General features: G+C 44.2%; 1 protein-coding gene across 2 annotated transcripts in view; it reads left to right on the forward strand.

The window, feature by feature from the left end:
- The window catches only part of LOC130196550 (protein unc-13 homolog B-like), a 53,864-nt gene extending 38,671 nt beyond the window's left edge, over positions 1-15,193 (forward strand). For both annotated transcript variants that reach the window (XM_056418797.1, XM_056418798.1), the window contains one exon: positions 124-15,193. In XM_056418797.1, coding sequence (XP_056274772.1) covers positions 124-5,584 — 5,461 coding nt within the window. In that variant the 3' untranslated portion in view covers positions 5,585-15,193. The remainder of the gene's footprint in view (positions 1-123) is intronic.
- Positions 15,194-15,652: the final 459 nt, after the last annotated feature.

Consider the following 15,652-nt stretch of genomic DNA (forward strand, 5'->3'; position numbering starts at 1 on the left):
TGCTTTCGATTAATGCGTCTACCTTAATTTATCTTCCTTTCTCTTTCTTTCTTTTCTTTCTGCTTTTTCTTCATGTTCCACCGCTTCCTGCATGGCACTTTTTTTTAAATCTTAAAAATCCAGGCGATCAAACAGTCGTGGTGGAGTGAGAATAATCCCTGTTGACTCCGGTATGGGCGTGGAGGACTGGGAGAAGAAATATAAAGTGCCTGACTCAGGCGTCTTGGATGATTATTTGGATGCCGAGCAAAAGATTTGGGAGGACAAAGATAAAAGCATAATCTACCGGATCAGTGACAACTCTTGTGAGGCCAAAGGTAGCAGGTTCTACCAGACAGTGGAGTGTGATGCACTATCCCCTGAGGACTCGGAGGAGGCGGATGGCCGGACAGACAGACAGAAGCATGGCTTTGGTAGTGGAGAGGTCAGGTTAGTTTATAAGGAAGCCGGCAGCTTTGAGGATGAGACGTCCCCTCCGGAAATCGATATAATTCCCCCTGTCAAACAGCTGCGACAGCAGTCGGACAGAGAGAGTCTGCTTTACAAGACCCGGCTGTGGGCCAAAACCGCCTTAGAGGACACGCTGGAGAGCTATGCAGCTTTTTGTGAGGAGGAGGAAGCTCGGGAAGAAGCTGCGAGGATCAGAGTGAGGGAAGAATACGGCTCTGTTGGTTCAGATGAGATGCAGTATTCCTTTGGATCTGAGGAGGAACTATATGACCTGGCATTCTCTGAGGGGGATGTCTGCTATGAGTATGATAGTTACCACTACCCTAGCAGGTACATGTCAGCTTTTGAAGGACAAGGCCATTCAAGCAAAGGGAGTATAGATCGTGGAGATGATCCCACGTTGCCTCCTGTTGAGAAGCCAGGTGACGAATATGTAGATGCAATGGATGAACTTCAAAGCTTAGTTGACTCGGTGTCTGAATACCTGGCTGTAAAAGAGGAGGAAATCAACAACTACGAATCAATGCCAAAACCAATTAGAAGAAAACTCCCAGCACTGCCAACCAATGCTGAAGCTGTGCAGCCTGAGAACAGAAGTAGCCTTGAAGTAAAACCTGAAGTTAAGGAGGACAGTGCGGTCGAACAGGGTATAGCTGGAGTAAAGAATGCTATGAGTTCAATATTCAGTACAATCACAGGATCAAAGTCTACCACTGAGTTAGAAGCTTCTGCCACAACTACAACCCCCAGACCCCCACAGGCAGACTCTGGTATTTCAAAACTGCTCTCTTTGATCCCTAAAGTTAGTCCTGAAGCCGCAGTGACTTCTGATAGCACTGCAACGCCTACCACTCAACCATCACACCAACCTGAGTCTGGCTTTTCAAAGCTGCTTTCGTTTATTCCCAAAAGTGGTGGCTCTTCCCCCCCAGTGGCTATAGTTCCTCCTGCCTCTCAAGAGCCAACAACTGAAAAAAGGTTTTCCCTGCACTCTCTTTTGCCATTTCAATCCTCTGAAACCAGTCGGCAAGCTGACACTGGACCAGAGGTCACAGAGGCACAAGCCAGCACAGCCTCTGCTATTCAACCCTCATCCGGGTTTCAATCAATGTTGGGAAGGCTTAGTCCTTTGAGACTTTTTTCTAGTACACCGTCAGCTAGAGAGCCATCACTTCAGCTATCAGAGCAAAGAACTACATCTGCTACAACCAATGAATCCCAACAAGGGCCTGAAAAGAGATCCACTAGTCCTAATCGAGAGGGCTCAGAAACAGAACAACAGTCATCAGGAGAGACAAGACCAGGTTCAGGAAGTGGATCAGTTGATCTTTTGCCAGATACAGGAAGTGGATCAATTGAGCTTTCGCAAGAAACAGGAAGTGGATCAGCAGAGCTTCTCCCAGAGACAGAGTCATCTGGTGAACTACCTGATGTTCAAGAAAGAAGATCCCCTGCATTATCTGAACCAAAACCTGAAAGCAATCCAGAGGAAACAGGGTTCTTCAGTCCTTTTAAGAAATCTCTGTCGACCTTCATATCAACAGTTCCTTCTGAAAACCCATCGAGTAACACCAAGTCTGCAGAAGAGTCTTTTTTAAGCAGCAAACTCAAAATTCCTTTTTTCTCTTCTGAAAGTGCACCCCCAGCAACAACAGAAAGAGGCATGCTCTCGGGCATTCTTAAGTTTGCATCTGGCGAAGATGTCAATGCCCCGCCAAAAAGTCCACCCTCCAGCCTTGTAAAAAGTCCCTCACCAAGTCGTGCTGCTCTTCTTGAAAGTGTCCCAAAAGGAAACACAGAAACCGGCTGGTTTTCAAACCTGTTTAAAGTAGCCCCAAATGACCCTGCTAAGGACGCTGCAACACCACAAATGACTCCTAATGTGATGCTAACCCAACCTAGTGGTCAAACTGAGCCACATACTGAACACAAGGTCCCTGAAACCACAGACGGCACTCTCTGCAAAACAGAACAATTGTCTCGAGAGCAAACATTGTCTGAAAAAGATTCCCAAAGCAAGACAGATGTCCAGCTTGAAGCAGATGTTACATCTGAAAATCAAGGTCCGCCCAAGCCGATGGAACAAGCCAGATCACAACCACAAGTCTCACAGGCCAAAGGCATTCTTTCTGGTTTGTTGAATCCAGGATCAACAGAAGACGTGTCGTCTAACAAGAAAGCCCAAGGAGTGGATAGTCAGCCTCAACAAGGTGGACTACTTTCAGGCCTATTTTCATCACCTCAGTCGCCTCCCCAAACACAACAAATGCCCGCCACACAGCAGCCAGGAGGACTGTTGTCAGGATTTTATAAATTTGCCTTTGATAATGTTTCTACTCCTATAAATCCGTCACCGTCGTCATTGCCAGAAGGCCAATCAAGCCACATTTCAACTGCTGCGCAGACAGTTTCTGGACGATTCCTATCTGGGTTCTTGAAAAAGGCGACTGACACAGTAACTGGTGCTCAACCAAATCAGCCCAGTCAAGAGTCACAACCAGAAGCAGCTGACCATGCAGCAAAAACAGAAGGACCTGAACAAAACTTGAGTCAATGCACCTCTCCTCCTATTCAGTCAGCAGGGGATTTGTCTGACCAGCAATTGAGACGACCTGGTGTCTCAGATCAACAAACAAGCCAACAGCAACAGCTTGAACAAACAACTGAAAAACAACATCTGAAAGCAACAGAAACTATGCTTCAACCTAGTGGATTCTTAGGGGGTTTGTTGAAACTCACAGAAACCGCTTCCCAGCCACCAAAAGGACCCCATGCTACACAATCTACGCAAGCAAATCAGCAATCAGGTAACATGTTGTCAGGACTTTTTAACAGGATTGTAGAACCTAATCCGACTCCATCTCAACTACAATCAGAGTCTGGTGTTCAAGTGACTAACCAAAAACCAGCACAACAAGGACCTCCTCAACAAGGAGGATTCTTATCTGGTCTTCTTGGAATTGGGGGCCAGGACTCTGCTCCTGCAAACACAAGCCAGCCCTCACAAAATCAGCAACAGAGTGGCCCATCCGGCCACCAATCTAATCCGCAACCAGGCAATAGACAAAACCTACAACAGCAAAACCAAGTCCCTCTACAACCACCCCCAGTTAGTCCTGGAGGTATGCTCACTGGATTGTTCAACAAAATTACGGATTCAGGACCCCCACAATCTGCAATGCGAAGTCAACCAGAACAGCAACATGCACAAATAGTAGGCCCAAGAATGATCCAGCAACCACCGAATCAACAGGGAGGCCTCTTCTCTGGGCTATTTTCAGTGGGTCCTACTCCTCCAGCACAACAGCAACCACCAGCAAGTCATCCCAAACAGCAGCAACCCCAACAAGGTAACAGACAGCCTCTGCAGAGGCAAAACCAGTTACCTCCACAACCAGCTGCATCTGCACCAGAGCCACAGCAGGGTGGACTATTGTCTGGGCTTTTTAATAAGTTAGCATCTACAGATAATACATCACAACAGTCTGGCCCACAGACACCAGGGTCCCAACAGGGAAATAAATCAAATGTTGTTGGACCTGGTCAATCTACAGGGCAACAATCGTCTCAACCCAGTCAGCAAGGAGGATTCTTATCTGGTCTGTTTGGTCAGACGTCACCTCAACAGCAGCAACAACTTAACACAAGTGTCAGTCCTCAACATACAGCAACCCAACAGCCTAGTCAAAGTGGAAGCTTGCTTTCGGGTATTCTGAAGCTTGCATCTGGTGAAAATGTACCACAGGATCAACAGTCATCTCAACCTACTCAGGCAGGTCAACCATCAGGACAAAATACAGCCCAGTCTGAATCAGGGGGATTATTTTCTGGTCTGATGAACAAAATTGCAGGTACTGTGGAACAGTCACTATCAACTTCTGATCAGGTGCACCTTGAAACAACACAGCAACAACATCTGCCACATGCAGGACAGGGGCGACCACAGATTCAGAGAAGCAAACCAGAAGAGATGCCTTCCTCCCAAAATGTGGCCACAGATAAAGATTCAAAAGTTTCAGCTTCAAAAGGTTTCCTCTCAGGTGTTTTTGGTGTCACAGAGGAGTCATCATCAAAGACACAGCAGCCGTCAACCCCTACGCTCAGGAAGGAGGAACCACAAACCAGCACAAGTACCACGTCCCCTGGTTTGTTATCCAGCCTTTTCAAAACAGGGCCCAGTGACCGTTGCACTTCTGCTCCTGTAAGGGAATCTGAAAATGGCCGTCTTGATGGTTTTCTACCAAATAGTAAGGAGGGTATCTCTTCAAGTACATCGACACTCACAACAGCTACTCCAGTTGTTGACACCTGTAAAGAACCTCTGCCATCGCAGGTTTGGCAAGATCCAACTATTGCTTCAACCCAATCTTATCTTGAGGAAATTCAACATCTTTTGTATGGGACAGCAAATGAGTATGGGTACAAGGATCTCTTATATAATTTTACAGAGCATGGTGTTATTCCACCAGAGCTCTATGAGCACCAGTGTCTCATAGAGGCTCTTCTGTGGCAGCAACTCAATGATTATGCCCTTGCCGAAGCCCTTGCCGCTCAAGTTCAGGAACGCTCCCAAGCATACCAAGGGAATATACCATCAACTGTTAAAGCACCTCAATCGCAGAACCAAATATGGTTGAATCCTAAAGAAATCAGTTACTTCAATGTGCCCTTACATCCTTGGAGAGATGCTGCTACCGAGCTTTTTGAGGTCAGAAATCGCTTTTTTGATCCAAATGAAGATCTTGTTTTGTTTGATATGACTTGCAAGAAACCAGACAAGAAAACCTGGAGTAGCTGTGACCATTTGAATGAACTTGATAGGGAAAGAAACACTTGGATTTCTGAAAGTAGTGCTCTTAATCTGTGCATGGAAAAACCAAAGGCACAGTTAAGTAGATGTCATTCCCTTGCCGAATGCAATGTACAAGAATTCAGCAAAGTAGTGGAAAAAGGTTGTGTTACTCATGGTATAAAGGATGAAGACTTTGGTTTGAAATCAGCAACTGAGTTTTTTCAACAACTTTCCACAAAAAAGGGTCCAAAAGATTTAACACGTAGCGCTATGGATTTAAGCAGGTCTGCAGGAAATGAAGGGGATACTGATGAGGAAATGCTCTTTGAGAATTCTGAGTAGTATCAACAATGGCTTTCACTATTGGAGCAAGGGTTGTGGTGGCCAGCTGAGACTGGGGACTGTGGATATTATGTTTATATACATGAGGATCACATTTATTCCCTCTTGACCGACAGAGCTGGGAGGCACCTCTATGCCTGTGCTGCACCAGAGGATGTACAAGCTCTAGGAAATATCACTGAAAATATTGCTAACATTCTGAAACAAAAAGGAAAGGACAAAGTAACCCTTTGTGGTTTTAAAATCCCCCTTTGCCCTGAAGACAAAGGTTTATGGATTCAAGACCAGCAACAAAATAAATCACTGCTTTCAGATGCACCAATGGACTTAACTTCCGCCCTTAGAAAAGGAGAAAAAATAATGAACATGAATTTGGAAAGCTTCTCTCAAATGTTTCAGGAATCGATGTCTTCTCAAGCAGATCAGCCTGTGGACTTTACACTGTACAAGCTTAAGAAGATCACGGTGGACTCCGTACACAATTGCTGTCAAGAAAAGCCAATGAGGGCATCTGATCTTACTTTAAACTCACTGAAAGGGGGACACGGAGGGCCATACTGGAAGAATCAGGGAATACCAGATGAGCTTACATTCTCCCCTTCACCTTCCCCAAGGTGCTATTCAAAACCCATCTCTGCAAATAGACCTCATCCAATTCCTGAAATCAGGATTTCAAATATATGTAACACACTTGCAGAACAACAAACACCAAAGTCAAACCCCAAATGTTCAGCAATTGAAGGAATAAATGGAATGTCTCCTAATACTGACGCAAGTAAAGTGAATACACAGACATCCTCAACACCTGTTACATCACCATCTGTGTCTAGCAAGGTTTCAGAGTTTTCAAACATTTCCAGACATCTTCCTGAGAGTCCATTAGCTTCAAAAATACCAGGACCTGCCCAGTTAGGAAGGAAACTGCCTACACCACCAACTGTTACTAAAGCCTCTTCAGCCTCTTCAGCACAGGTAACTGCTGTGAGGAGTTTACCCTCAGCATCTACCAGAACTGTGGCTGAGCCTTCTATTTCCCCACAAAGACCCAAGTTTGCAAGACAGCTATCTCAGGCAGGCCAACCCAGAGCAATATCAGAAGCAAAGAAGACCACAGTCAAAGGAACATGTGACATTAGCCAAGTCAGCAGTCCCTCATCAATAGACAAAACATCCCCCCTGTCTCCAAAGCAGAAACGAGATTCATTTCAGGAATGTACTCCTAAGTTACATATACTGAATGACAGCACAAGTAATGAAGCCCACCTTTACAAAAGAAGTCATAACTTTGGCACTCCTCTTGAATCTCAAATACGCAATAAAGTCCTCGATTTTTCTTCCACGATTAATAAAATAAAAAATACAAAACCAATTGAAGCAACAGATGCCAATCTAGAATCCAGACCAAAAGATAAAGTTGTTGACTTCACAAAGTACAAGTTGAAAAGATTCAAAGAGAAAAAGCAGATGAATATTGACACAAGTGCAGACTTGGCTGACAAAACCATTGCTGTAGATCTTACTAAACAGATTGAGGAAGTAGAAGATGAACGGCTTGATTTAGAATATCCCACTTTGGGCACTTTACAGCAAAATACAAGAGTTCCAATTCAGAGAACAGTTTCTCAGACCAACCACAGGCCAGTTAACCAACAAAGCAAATCAGAGAGGATATTGTCCAGTCCAGAGGTTAGAGTTGGTCATATCTCTTCTACAATGCATATGCATAGACCACTTGCCTCCAACAGCACCTCTACTTCTGACACAAGCCAAATTGTTGTTAAAGACTTTGGCAAAGCTGCACTAAACATTTCATCCAAACCGTCTCTTACATCTTCTCAGGAGTTACCAGGAACTTCTGAAACTAATATCAGGTTATCAGCAACAAGAAGCTCTTCAGTTACTCATAGTTCTCTAAAAGTGTCCGGCATTGATGGAGGTTTGCAACCCGTATGTACTCCACCATTGGTAAGACCTGTTATGAGACAACAAGTAGACCCTCAGAGACAGAAAATTAATTCTTCATCCAATATGCATCGAAAGATGCAGCAAAGCCCACCAATAGTTACAACTGGTTGTAGACAGCAGATTCCTGTTGATCATAAAAGAGCAATTTTTACACCTCCTTCCTATCAGTCCAGTGAAATTGCCCAGAAATATCTGGAGAACACTGCACCAGCAAACTCAGTGAAAGCTACATTAGATATGTCTACCAAGACAACAACTCTGCAAATTCCGCAAGCTGTTGTGCCATCAAAAAATTCTGTCCATGAGGCACTGTCATTGACAAGGAGAAACCCATTACCTTTTGAGGAGGCAGAAAAAAGTTTGAGTCATCATGAATCCATTAACTTGTCATATCGAGGTGAATCAACAGAGCATCAGGGACGAACAACAGAGGATATGCATTCATTACCTGTAAGAGAATATCAGTCTCATGCAACTACAGGTAATCAGGTTGAATGCTCAATTATGAAAAAGGAGATTCCATCTGGTCATAGAAGGGAATTGTTACTAAGAAGGCAATCTCTCTTAGGTCAGTCTTCTGAATCCTTTGAAATGTGTAAACCACCCCAGCAAGCAACAGCACCAGCCAATTCAGTTAAGGCCACACTAGACATGACTTCTAAGTCTTCTGCCAAATTGAAGGAGGTGGTTATTGAAGGGAGAACAGATCGAACTACTGGAGCTATACCACTAACAAGAGGCAAGCCAAGTGCCCGTGAACGTGCACGAAAAGACTCTGTTGGTTTAGCATTAGTTGTAGATATCCCTTCTCAAGGACTTCTTGGTGACATCAAGATCAGCTTACCTTCAAATGCACGGCAGGAGTTAGAGAATAAGACTCGATGCCACTCAGATCCTATTATATATCATCAACAATATCGACAAAGCAAACATGGCTCCTGTGTGCATTCAAAACACTCAACTCTACAGTCAGAAACTGTTTCCACACATCAGGCATCCACCTCAACAAAACCAGTAACAGCTGGGGCACTGGATATGTCACCTAAGCCATCCCAAGCCCCACTGAGAACAACAATTTCAGAATATGAGTCTACTCAAAGAGAGGCAATTTCACTTGTTAATAAGCCAAGTGCAAAAGCAGTTGCCCGAAAGGATTCTGTTGGTATACCCCATGTAGTTGAACCAACACCACTGGAATCAACATGCCAGAAACAACCTCAAACATTGATCCCTGTGCAAAAACAGCAGACCCTGGATAGAAACATAGTCCCTGTTTTACATCAACCCCTTCTCAGCTCTATGACAATGCAGTATCCCAGTGTAAGTGAGACCAATAGTGTGTCACAGTCCATTATGCAATCTTATTCGCAAAGCACGCCTGATGTCCTTGCAAAGTCAAGTCGCTCGACTGTGCAGTATTCAGATACTGTTAAAACACATCAGACATCTAGCCCAATGAAACCGATCTCAGCTGCACCACTGGATATGTCACCCAAGCCATCCCAAGCCAGACTGAGACCAACAATGACAGAATCTGAGTCTCCTCAAAGTGGAGCAATCTCTCTTGTTAATAAGCCAAGTGCCAGAGCAGTTGCCAGAATGGATTCTGTTGGTATTCCCCTGGTAGTTGAACCAACACCACTCGAATCGACATGTGACAGGCAACCACAAACCTTGATCCATGCACAGAAACAGCAAACCCTTAACAGAAACATTGGCTCTGTTCTGCATCAATCACTTCCCAGCAGTATGAACGTTCAAAGTTCCAGTGTAAGTAAAACCAATGGTGTATCATTTATCTCTATACATCCTTATCAACTCTCTACAGCTCCAGCAAACTCTGTTAAAGGCACATTAGATATGTCAACAAAGACATGTATATCAGACACAGTGCTAAACTATTCAGATCCAGTATCACTGGTAAGGTCAAGGCTTTCAGGCTTTGCACATTCTCAAAGAGATTCTATTGGTGTCCCACTAATTGTGGAAACATACCCCTCTCGGGAGCAACCTAAAAGGCAACAAACACAAGTTGGATTGCAAGAACAAATGCAACACAAATTTGTGCACACTGGATCTCGAGAAATAGATCAAAGAGCATCAGCGCCTGCCAACTCCATCAAAAACTTCTTAGATATGTCTCCAAAATCACAGTGGAAACGATCTGAAACAGCTAGAGAAACCTTGTCAACTGGATCTGTGCTATTAGTCAGAAACACGCCAACTTCAGCAACAGATTATTCTGTTGGTGTACCACTCATAGTTGAACAATCTGTACATCAACAAGGAATACATCTATTAAGTGGAGTCAACACAACGGAGAGACTGCATTGGCAGATCTCTACCAATCAAAGTAATGAGGTCTTTTCTGGTTCAAAGACCACCTACAAGGACACACAACAACAAAATAGACCAGTGGATTTCTCCGCAAAAGATAGCTTAAATATAGCTATCATTAAATTACAACCAACAAGTACTTTCACTGAACCAGAGGATGGACAGCCCATGAATTTCACTAATAACAAAGCAAAGAAAGAAATGTTTGAAAGAAGGCCGACTGGAGGGCAATTGGAGAAAAAAATAACTTGGGATATTGTTGATCTAACTGTGGAGCCTATACACAACACCCCATGTTTAGGTATTGAAGATGCAAAAGATCTTTCCTTTTCTTATACGTCTTCTCGTTCTCAGAATAGTCTTTATGATCATCAGCAATACATACCTCCCCCCACTTCTATGGAATATTCCACTGATAAACAGGTCAACACCCAACATGGTGGACATTGCAGAAGACAGTCAGAAATATGCTTGAACTCTGCTCCAATCAATACTTCTCTTTCCTCTTTGGAGCCAAATCAACGGAAGGTACTAAAAAGTGCATATCAACAGGTTGAATCGAATAAGCCCGATCCATTCCATCCAAACATACCTCAGCTGCAAACACAATATTCAGTCCCACAACAGCAATATCAGCAATCCGTTGTGGAAATTGGTTGGGCTTCACCCATTGCTAGATCTCAGGCAAAGACTCCAAAGTTGCAAAGACAAGATACAATTGTTCAGCATGACATGACCTTTGGGCCAAGAATTCTTATCAAGCAGCCAACTGTGGACAGCGAGGGGAGCATTGAGGAAGGCCCATCAAATTTTGAAAAAATGACTGGTAATGGACAGACATTGCTTTCTTTTTCCACCCAGAAACTTCACGGTAGATCCCAAACTGTTCCTACTTCAATTATTCAGCAAGCACAAGGTAGACACAGAACAGATCCTTCTCTGCATTCTTTTGACATACAGTCATCACAGAGCGGTTCAACAACATATTATTATGCAAAAGAATCTCTTCAACTCTCAAAACAAACTGATCCAAGCCAATGCCCTGTCACTGTTCAGCAATATCCAACTCCAACTATTCCCACAAGTACTGCCACTCCCATTCAACATGTATCAGAGGTTAGTGCACTTGTATTGCAACCCACCATAAAACATGGCCCACTGCCAGTAAAACAAGAAACAAGTAGTTATCTGATCCAAAGCATTGGATCTGAAATGCAAGGACCAGAGGTATCGCCAACACCAGCAGGTCCCACCTCTGTTAAGGGTTTGATTACATTATATAGTGGTTTAGGTTCACAACCCTCTGTCGGTGGAAAATCAGTTGATGTATTACCTCACCACTCTCGCCACACGATTGTGTCAATACCTTTGGAAGACAGAATACAAGTTCCTCCAACACAGGCTTCTGCTGTCAGCCATGTTACTGAATCTAGCCAAGTAGCTGAAGTAAAAGCAGATTCAACTGAAGCTTGTGAGCTGCCACTTGAGATAACTTCCAAGGACATAAAATCAACAGCTTTAGATACAACACCGCTTGAAATGGTTAAATCTCTCAGGGATCTAGCCTACCAGGTCACTGAAAAAAATACCTTAGTGTCAGCACCACCACCATGTATGGAAACTGTTGAAGAGTTAGCCCACAGGGATAAAATCACAACTTCAGATGTTTTATTGCCTGAAGAAGTTCAGTCTCTTGATAAGTCACTGAAAGACGTACCATCTTTCTCAGATGCAAAATCACCTGAAGGTCCTCATGACAAAACTCAAAGTGATGTCACCTTATCGACCCCTCCACCCAGTTCTTTCAAACCTTGCACAGAAGAAATCACAACTTCTAAGGATGATAGTTTGTCTGTCAGGGTTGATCAACACGGGGCAGAACAACCAAATGAGCAATCAGGAAAAAGCATTTTTTCTATGTTTAGTGTCTCCACTGCAACCCCACAGCAGACCACCTCCCAAACTGGATTATCAATACTTGGTGGGATTCTTCCTGGGTCCTCTACCAAAGACAGTCCTGGCACAGGGTTACTCTCAATGTTGCGAGGATCAAATGCCCCATCTTCACCTGGATCCAAAGACCCACCACTGTCAACCCCACAGGAGAACCAGGGTAAAGACTTATTTTCTATGTTTGGGGGATCCAGTTCTCAACCACCATCTGGCCCAAGAGGCCCAAGAGGTCCAACTGGTGTGCGACCTAGAGGTCCTCCACCCAAAGAACCACCAGGCAAAGGCTTGTTTTCCATGTTTGGTGCGTCTGCACCTCAGCAACCACCCACTCCCAAAGGTCGTCCTGGGGATAGTGCCACACCAAGAACACCTTCCCCGGGATCCTCTATATTTGGTGGCATCCTCCCAGGTTCTACTATAAATAAAGAAACTCCTGGTGTAGGTTTGTTTTCAAAGTTTGGAGGTCTTGGTGCCCAGTCCCAAGCAGGACCAAACATGCCCCCACCAGGACCAACAGTTACACCACCAGGACCCAGAGGTTCAGAGCCCTCAGGAAAAGGAATATTCTCTATGTTTGGTGGACAAAACCAGCAAGCACCAGAAGCACATCCAGTAGCTTCTAAACCACCTGAATCAGAAAGTGGGTTTAAAGTTTCCTCTGTTTTTTCACTTGGCGGGAGTTCGGATGGAAACAAATCTAAAACTGGGTTTGGTCTATTTGGAATGTCTTTCATGGAAGAAACCAAGATGGAGCCAGAAACATTTGGGAAGGGAAATATTGACCCCCAACAAGTGAAACCTGAAACAAAGGATCACGTTATTGAGGCAATGGAAAATGTACCTTCTGTGCCTCTTTCTACGTCATTCGATAAGGTGGAACTCCAAATAGAGGCATGCCAAGATGGTCAAAATTCTACCTTTGACATTAATAAAAATACAACAGAAAATTCTTATTCCCTAATAAATCCACACCTGGAGGTGGTCAAATTAGCCACAATGCAACATCACCTTTCTGAAAATGCATCAGTGGTGGTTGAAACTTCCGTCACAGACACACCAAATGTGACTGGAAATCTACTAGTGAAAGAAACACTACAAGCTGTGAAACTAGTAAGGGAGGAACAGTCAGACATTCAAACTGAAAATAAAGAGATGAAAGATACAGCGGATTCTGTGAAAGAAGTTGCTGTTTCAGAGACAGATACTTTTGAATTCAAAAGCACAGTTGAAACTGATATATCTGCCAGTCCATTAGAGAAACCTGATGATATGCAAATAAGTATTGTAAATTATCCTGACAATACAAGCTCAGATATAATTGGAGTAGAACATTGTAAAACTGTTGCTGAAGGACAGACAACAATTCCAGAGGTAGAAAAACAAATGGGGGAGCCAGTGAAAGTTCCTGTTGAAGAGCAAACAGCAGTTAAAGATGTGGAAAAAGTACCTAAGGAACCGTTGAAAGTTATTGGTGATGAACAAACAGATCTCACAGATGTGGAAGAATTACCGAAGGAACCTTTGAAAGTTGTTGGTGATAAACAAACAGCTCTCACAGATGTGGAACAATTACCTAAGGAACCTTTGAAAGTTATTGGTGATGAACAAGCAGCTGTTGCAGATGTGAAAAAAGGTACTGAAGAAAGAACTTCAGCCGATTTGGGTATAGCACTTACAGAGAAACCAACTGCAGAATCTGTAACAGGTGTAGTTAAAACAGAGACCACCGTTTTAGAATCGGAAAAATCAATTGAAGAGGACAAGCTATTCACATCTGTTGAGACTTCAAAGGAAGCAATTGAGGCTAAATCAGAGCTTGCAGAGGCTAGAGAAGAACCAGCACATGGAGATGAAAAAACTGTTGGTGCCAACTCACCAGAAATCCCATCTCAAGCTGTGGGGCCTTTAGTAGGTCCTTCTTTGGGACCTGCTAGTCCTCCAACACAGCAACAGCCCATACCAGGCATGGCCAGGCCACTTGGCCCACCAGGAACAAGGATGGGAGGACCACAGATGGGGGACCCAATGATGAGAGGGCCACGGATGGGGGGCCCAAGAATGACAGGACCAACAATGGCTGGATCCAGACAGCCAGGACCACAAAAGACCCCTGAACCAGCTCCATTTTCTGGCTTTATGTCTATGTCTTCTACCCCAAATGCACCAAGTAAAGCACCAAATGTTAGTGGATTTTTCTCAGGCTCACCTGGGTCACTTTTTGGACCATCACCTGCTCCTCATCAGCCACATCAACAACAAAAACAACAACAACAACAACCGCCACAACCACAGAAAAGCTCATTTTTTGGTCTTCCAAGTAGCATTGCTAAAGAATCCCTTACTGGTGACCTATTTGGTATATTTAAAGGCCCTGAAACAACAAAATCTGAGGAACCTCCACAGTCTAGCACAGAGTCTGGACAAGAAGATACTTGTGCAACAGTAACAGTCACTGAGAGAACTGACAAGACGGATACAGAGAGCACACCTTTATCTGTAGAAGGACATGTTAAAAGCTCTGAGGACTCGGAGGTCCCTGAAAAAGGATTAGTAGAGGAGGCAGAACGAAGCGACAAAACAGAACCAGAACAAAGTTCTCTGACTGAGTCCACCATGAAAACAGAGACTTTTCCTGATGAGCATGCTAAGCAGTTAGAGGGCTCAGGTTCTGCAGTATCTGACAAAGTTGCACCAGCCCCAGCTCCGGAAAACAAAAGCATGTTTGAAATACCCGGTTTGAATGCTCCAAAATTTGGCTTTATGTCTGCAGCAGCTGAAGGTACATCATCTTTTGGATCCCTTTTCTCAACCACTCCATCTCCGGCCACTGGTAAAAAGACACCACAGCCACAACAGACAGACGGCGGTCTCTTTTCTGGTTTTAAAAACCTTTCAGCTGGTATTTTCCAGGATGAAAAGCCAACTGGAAAGGAGGAATCGCCATCTGCTTCATCTGTGTTTGGCATGAAACTTGGCTCAATGTTTGGGAACTCTGACCCACTGAAACCTGAATCCACCCCACCTCCGGTGTTCATGACTCAACCTCAGTCCGAAAGTCCAAAACCTGCAGACGAATTCTGTGAGCCAGAGTCTGATAAACTTTCCCTCGGCTCTGGAGGAACTGAGGGTGCCGATGCCAGTGATACAGAAGAACCAACAGAAACTTTAAAAACAGGAAGCTGTGATACCTTAGCACTCTTGCCACAGTCTGGCCTTCCCTCTCTCTCGGTTTCCTTAGCAGAGGGTTTCGATGAACCCCAGTTAAAGGTAGCTACGAGTGAAATTGACACACCTGGCATGCATGCAGATCTGGGCAAAGAACATTCAAAGGACCTGTTGACGAAGGAGGCTACCAAAAGGCTAGTATAATTTGAATGATAAATGACATTGTTCATTTATCATGCTTGTGTTTCCCATATAGAGTTGCATCTTGTCCCATTTGATATCAGTAACTCTGTGGCTTTTTCCCCTTTCCCATTCCTAAACCTACCACCTATAGTCCTAAACATACTCTTAAGGTGCGTTCACACCAAAAGCGATGAGATTTTTTCGCGCGACCGAATCCCATGAAAAGTCAAAGTACACACGCGTGTGGTTGCGATAGACGCGTCATTTTTCCGGGCGGCGCGTTTGGGGCAACGCAATGTGGTCGATGCGTTTACAGCGGCGCGTTTACAGCGGCGCAATTGTTGCCCCTAGTTGAAATATTTCAACTTTGAGGCGATCATTTCGCAACTCGGGCTAATCAGCGCTTGAGTTGCTCCGCGCGTCATCGCTGTCCCGCCGCTGTTGAATCAGAACAAGGAGGATAAT

The sequence above is a fragment of the Pseudoliparis swirei genome, chromosome 7 (assembly GCF_029220125.1).
Source record: "Pseudoliparis swirei isolate HS2019 ecotype Mariana Trench chromosome 7, NWPU_hadal_v1, whole genome shotgun sequence".
Taxonomy (NCBI): Eukaryota; Metazoa; Chordata; class Actinopteri; order Perciformes; family Liparidae; genus Pseudoliparis; species Pseudoliparis swirei.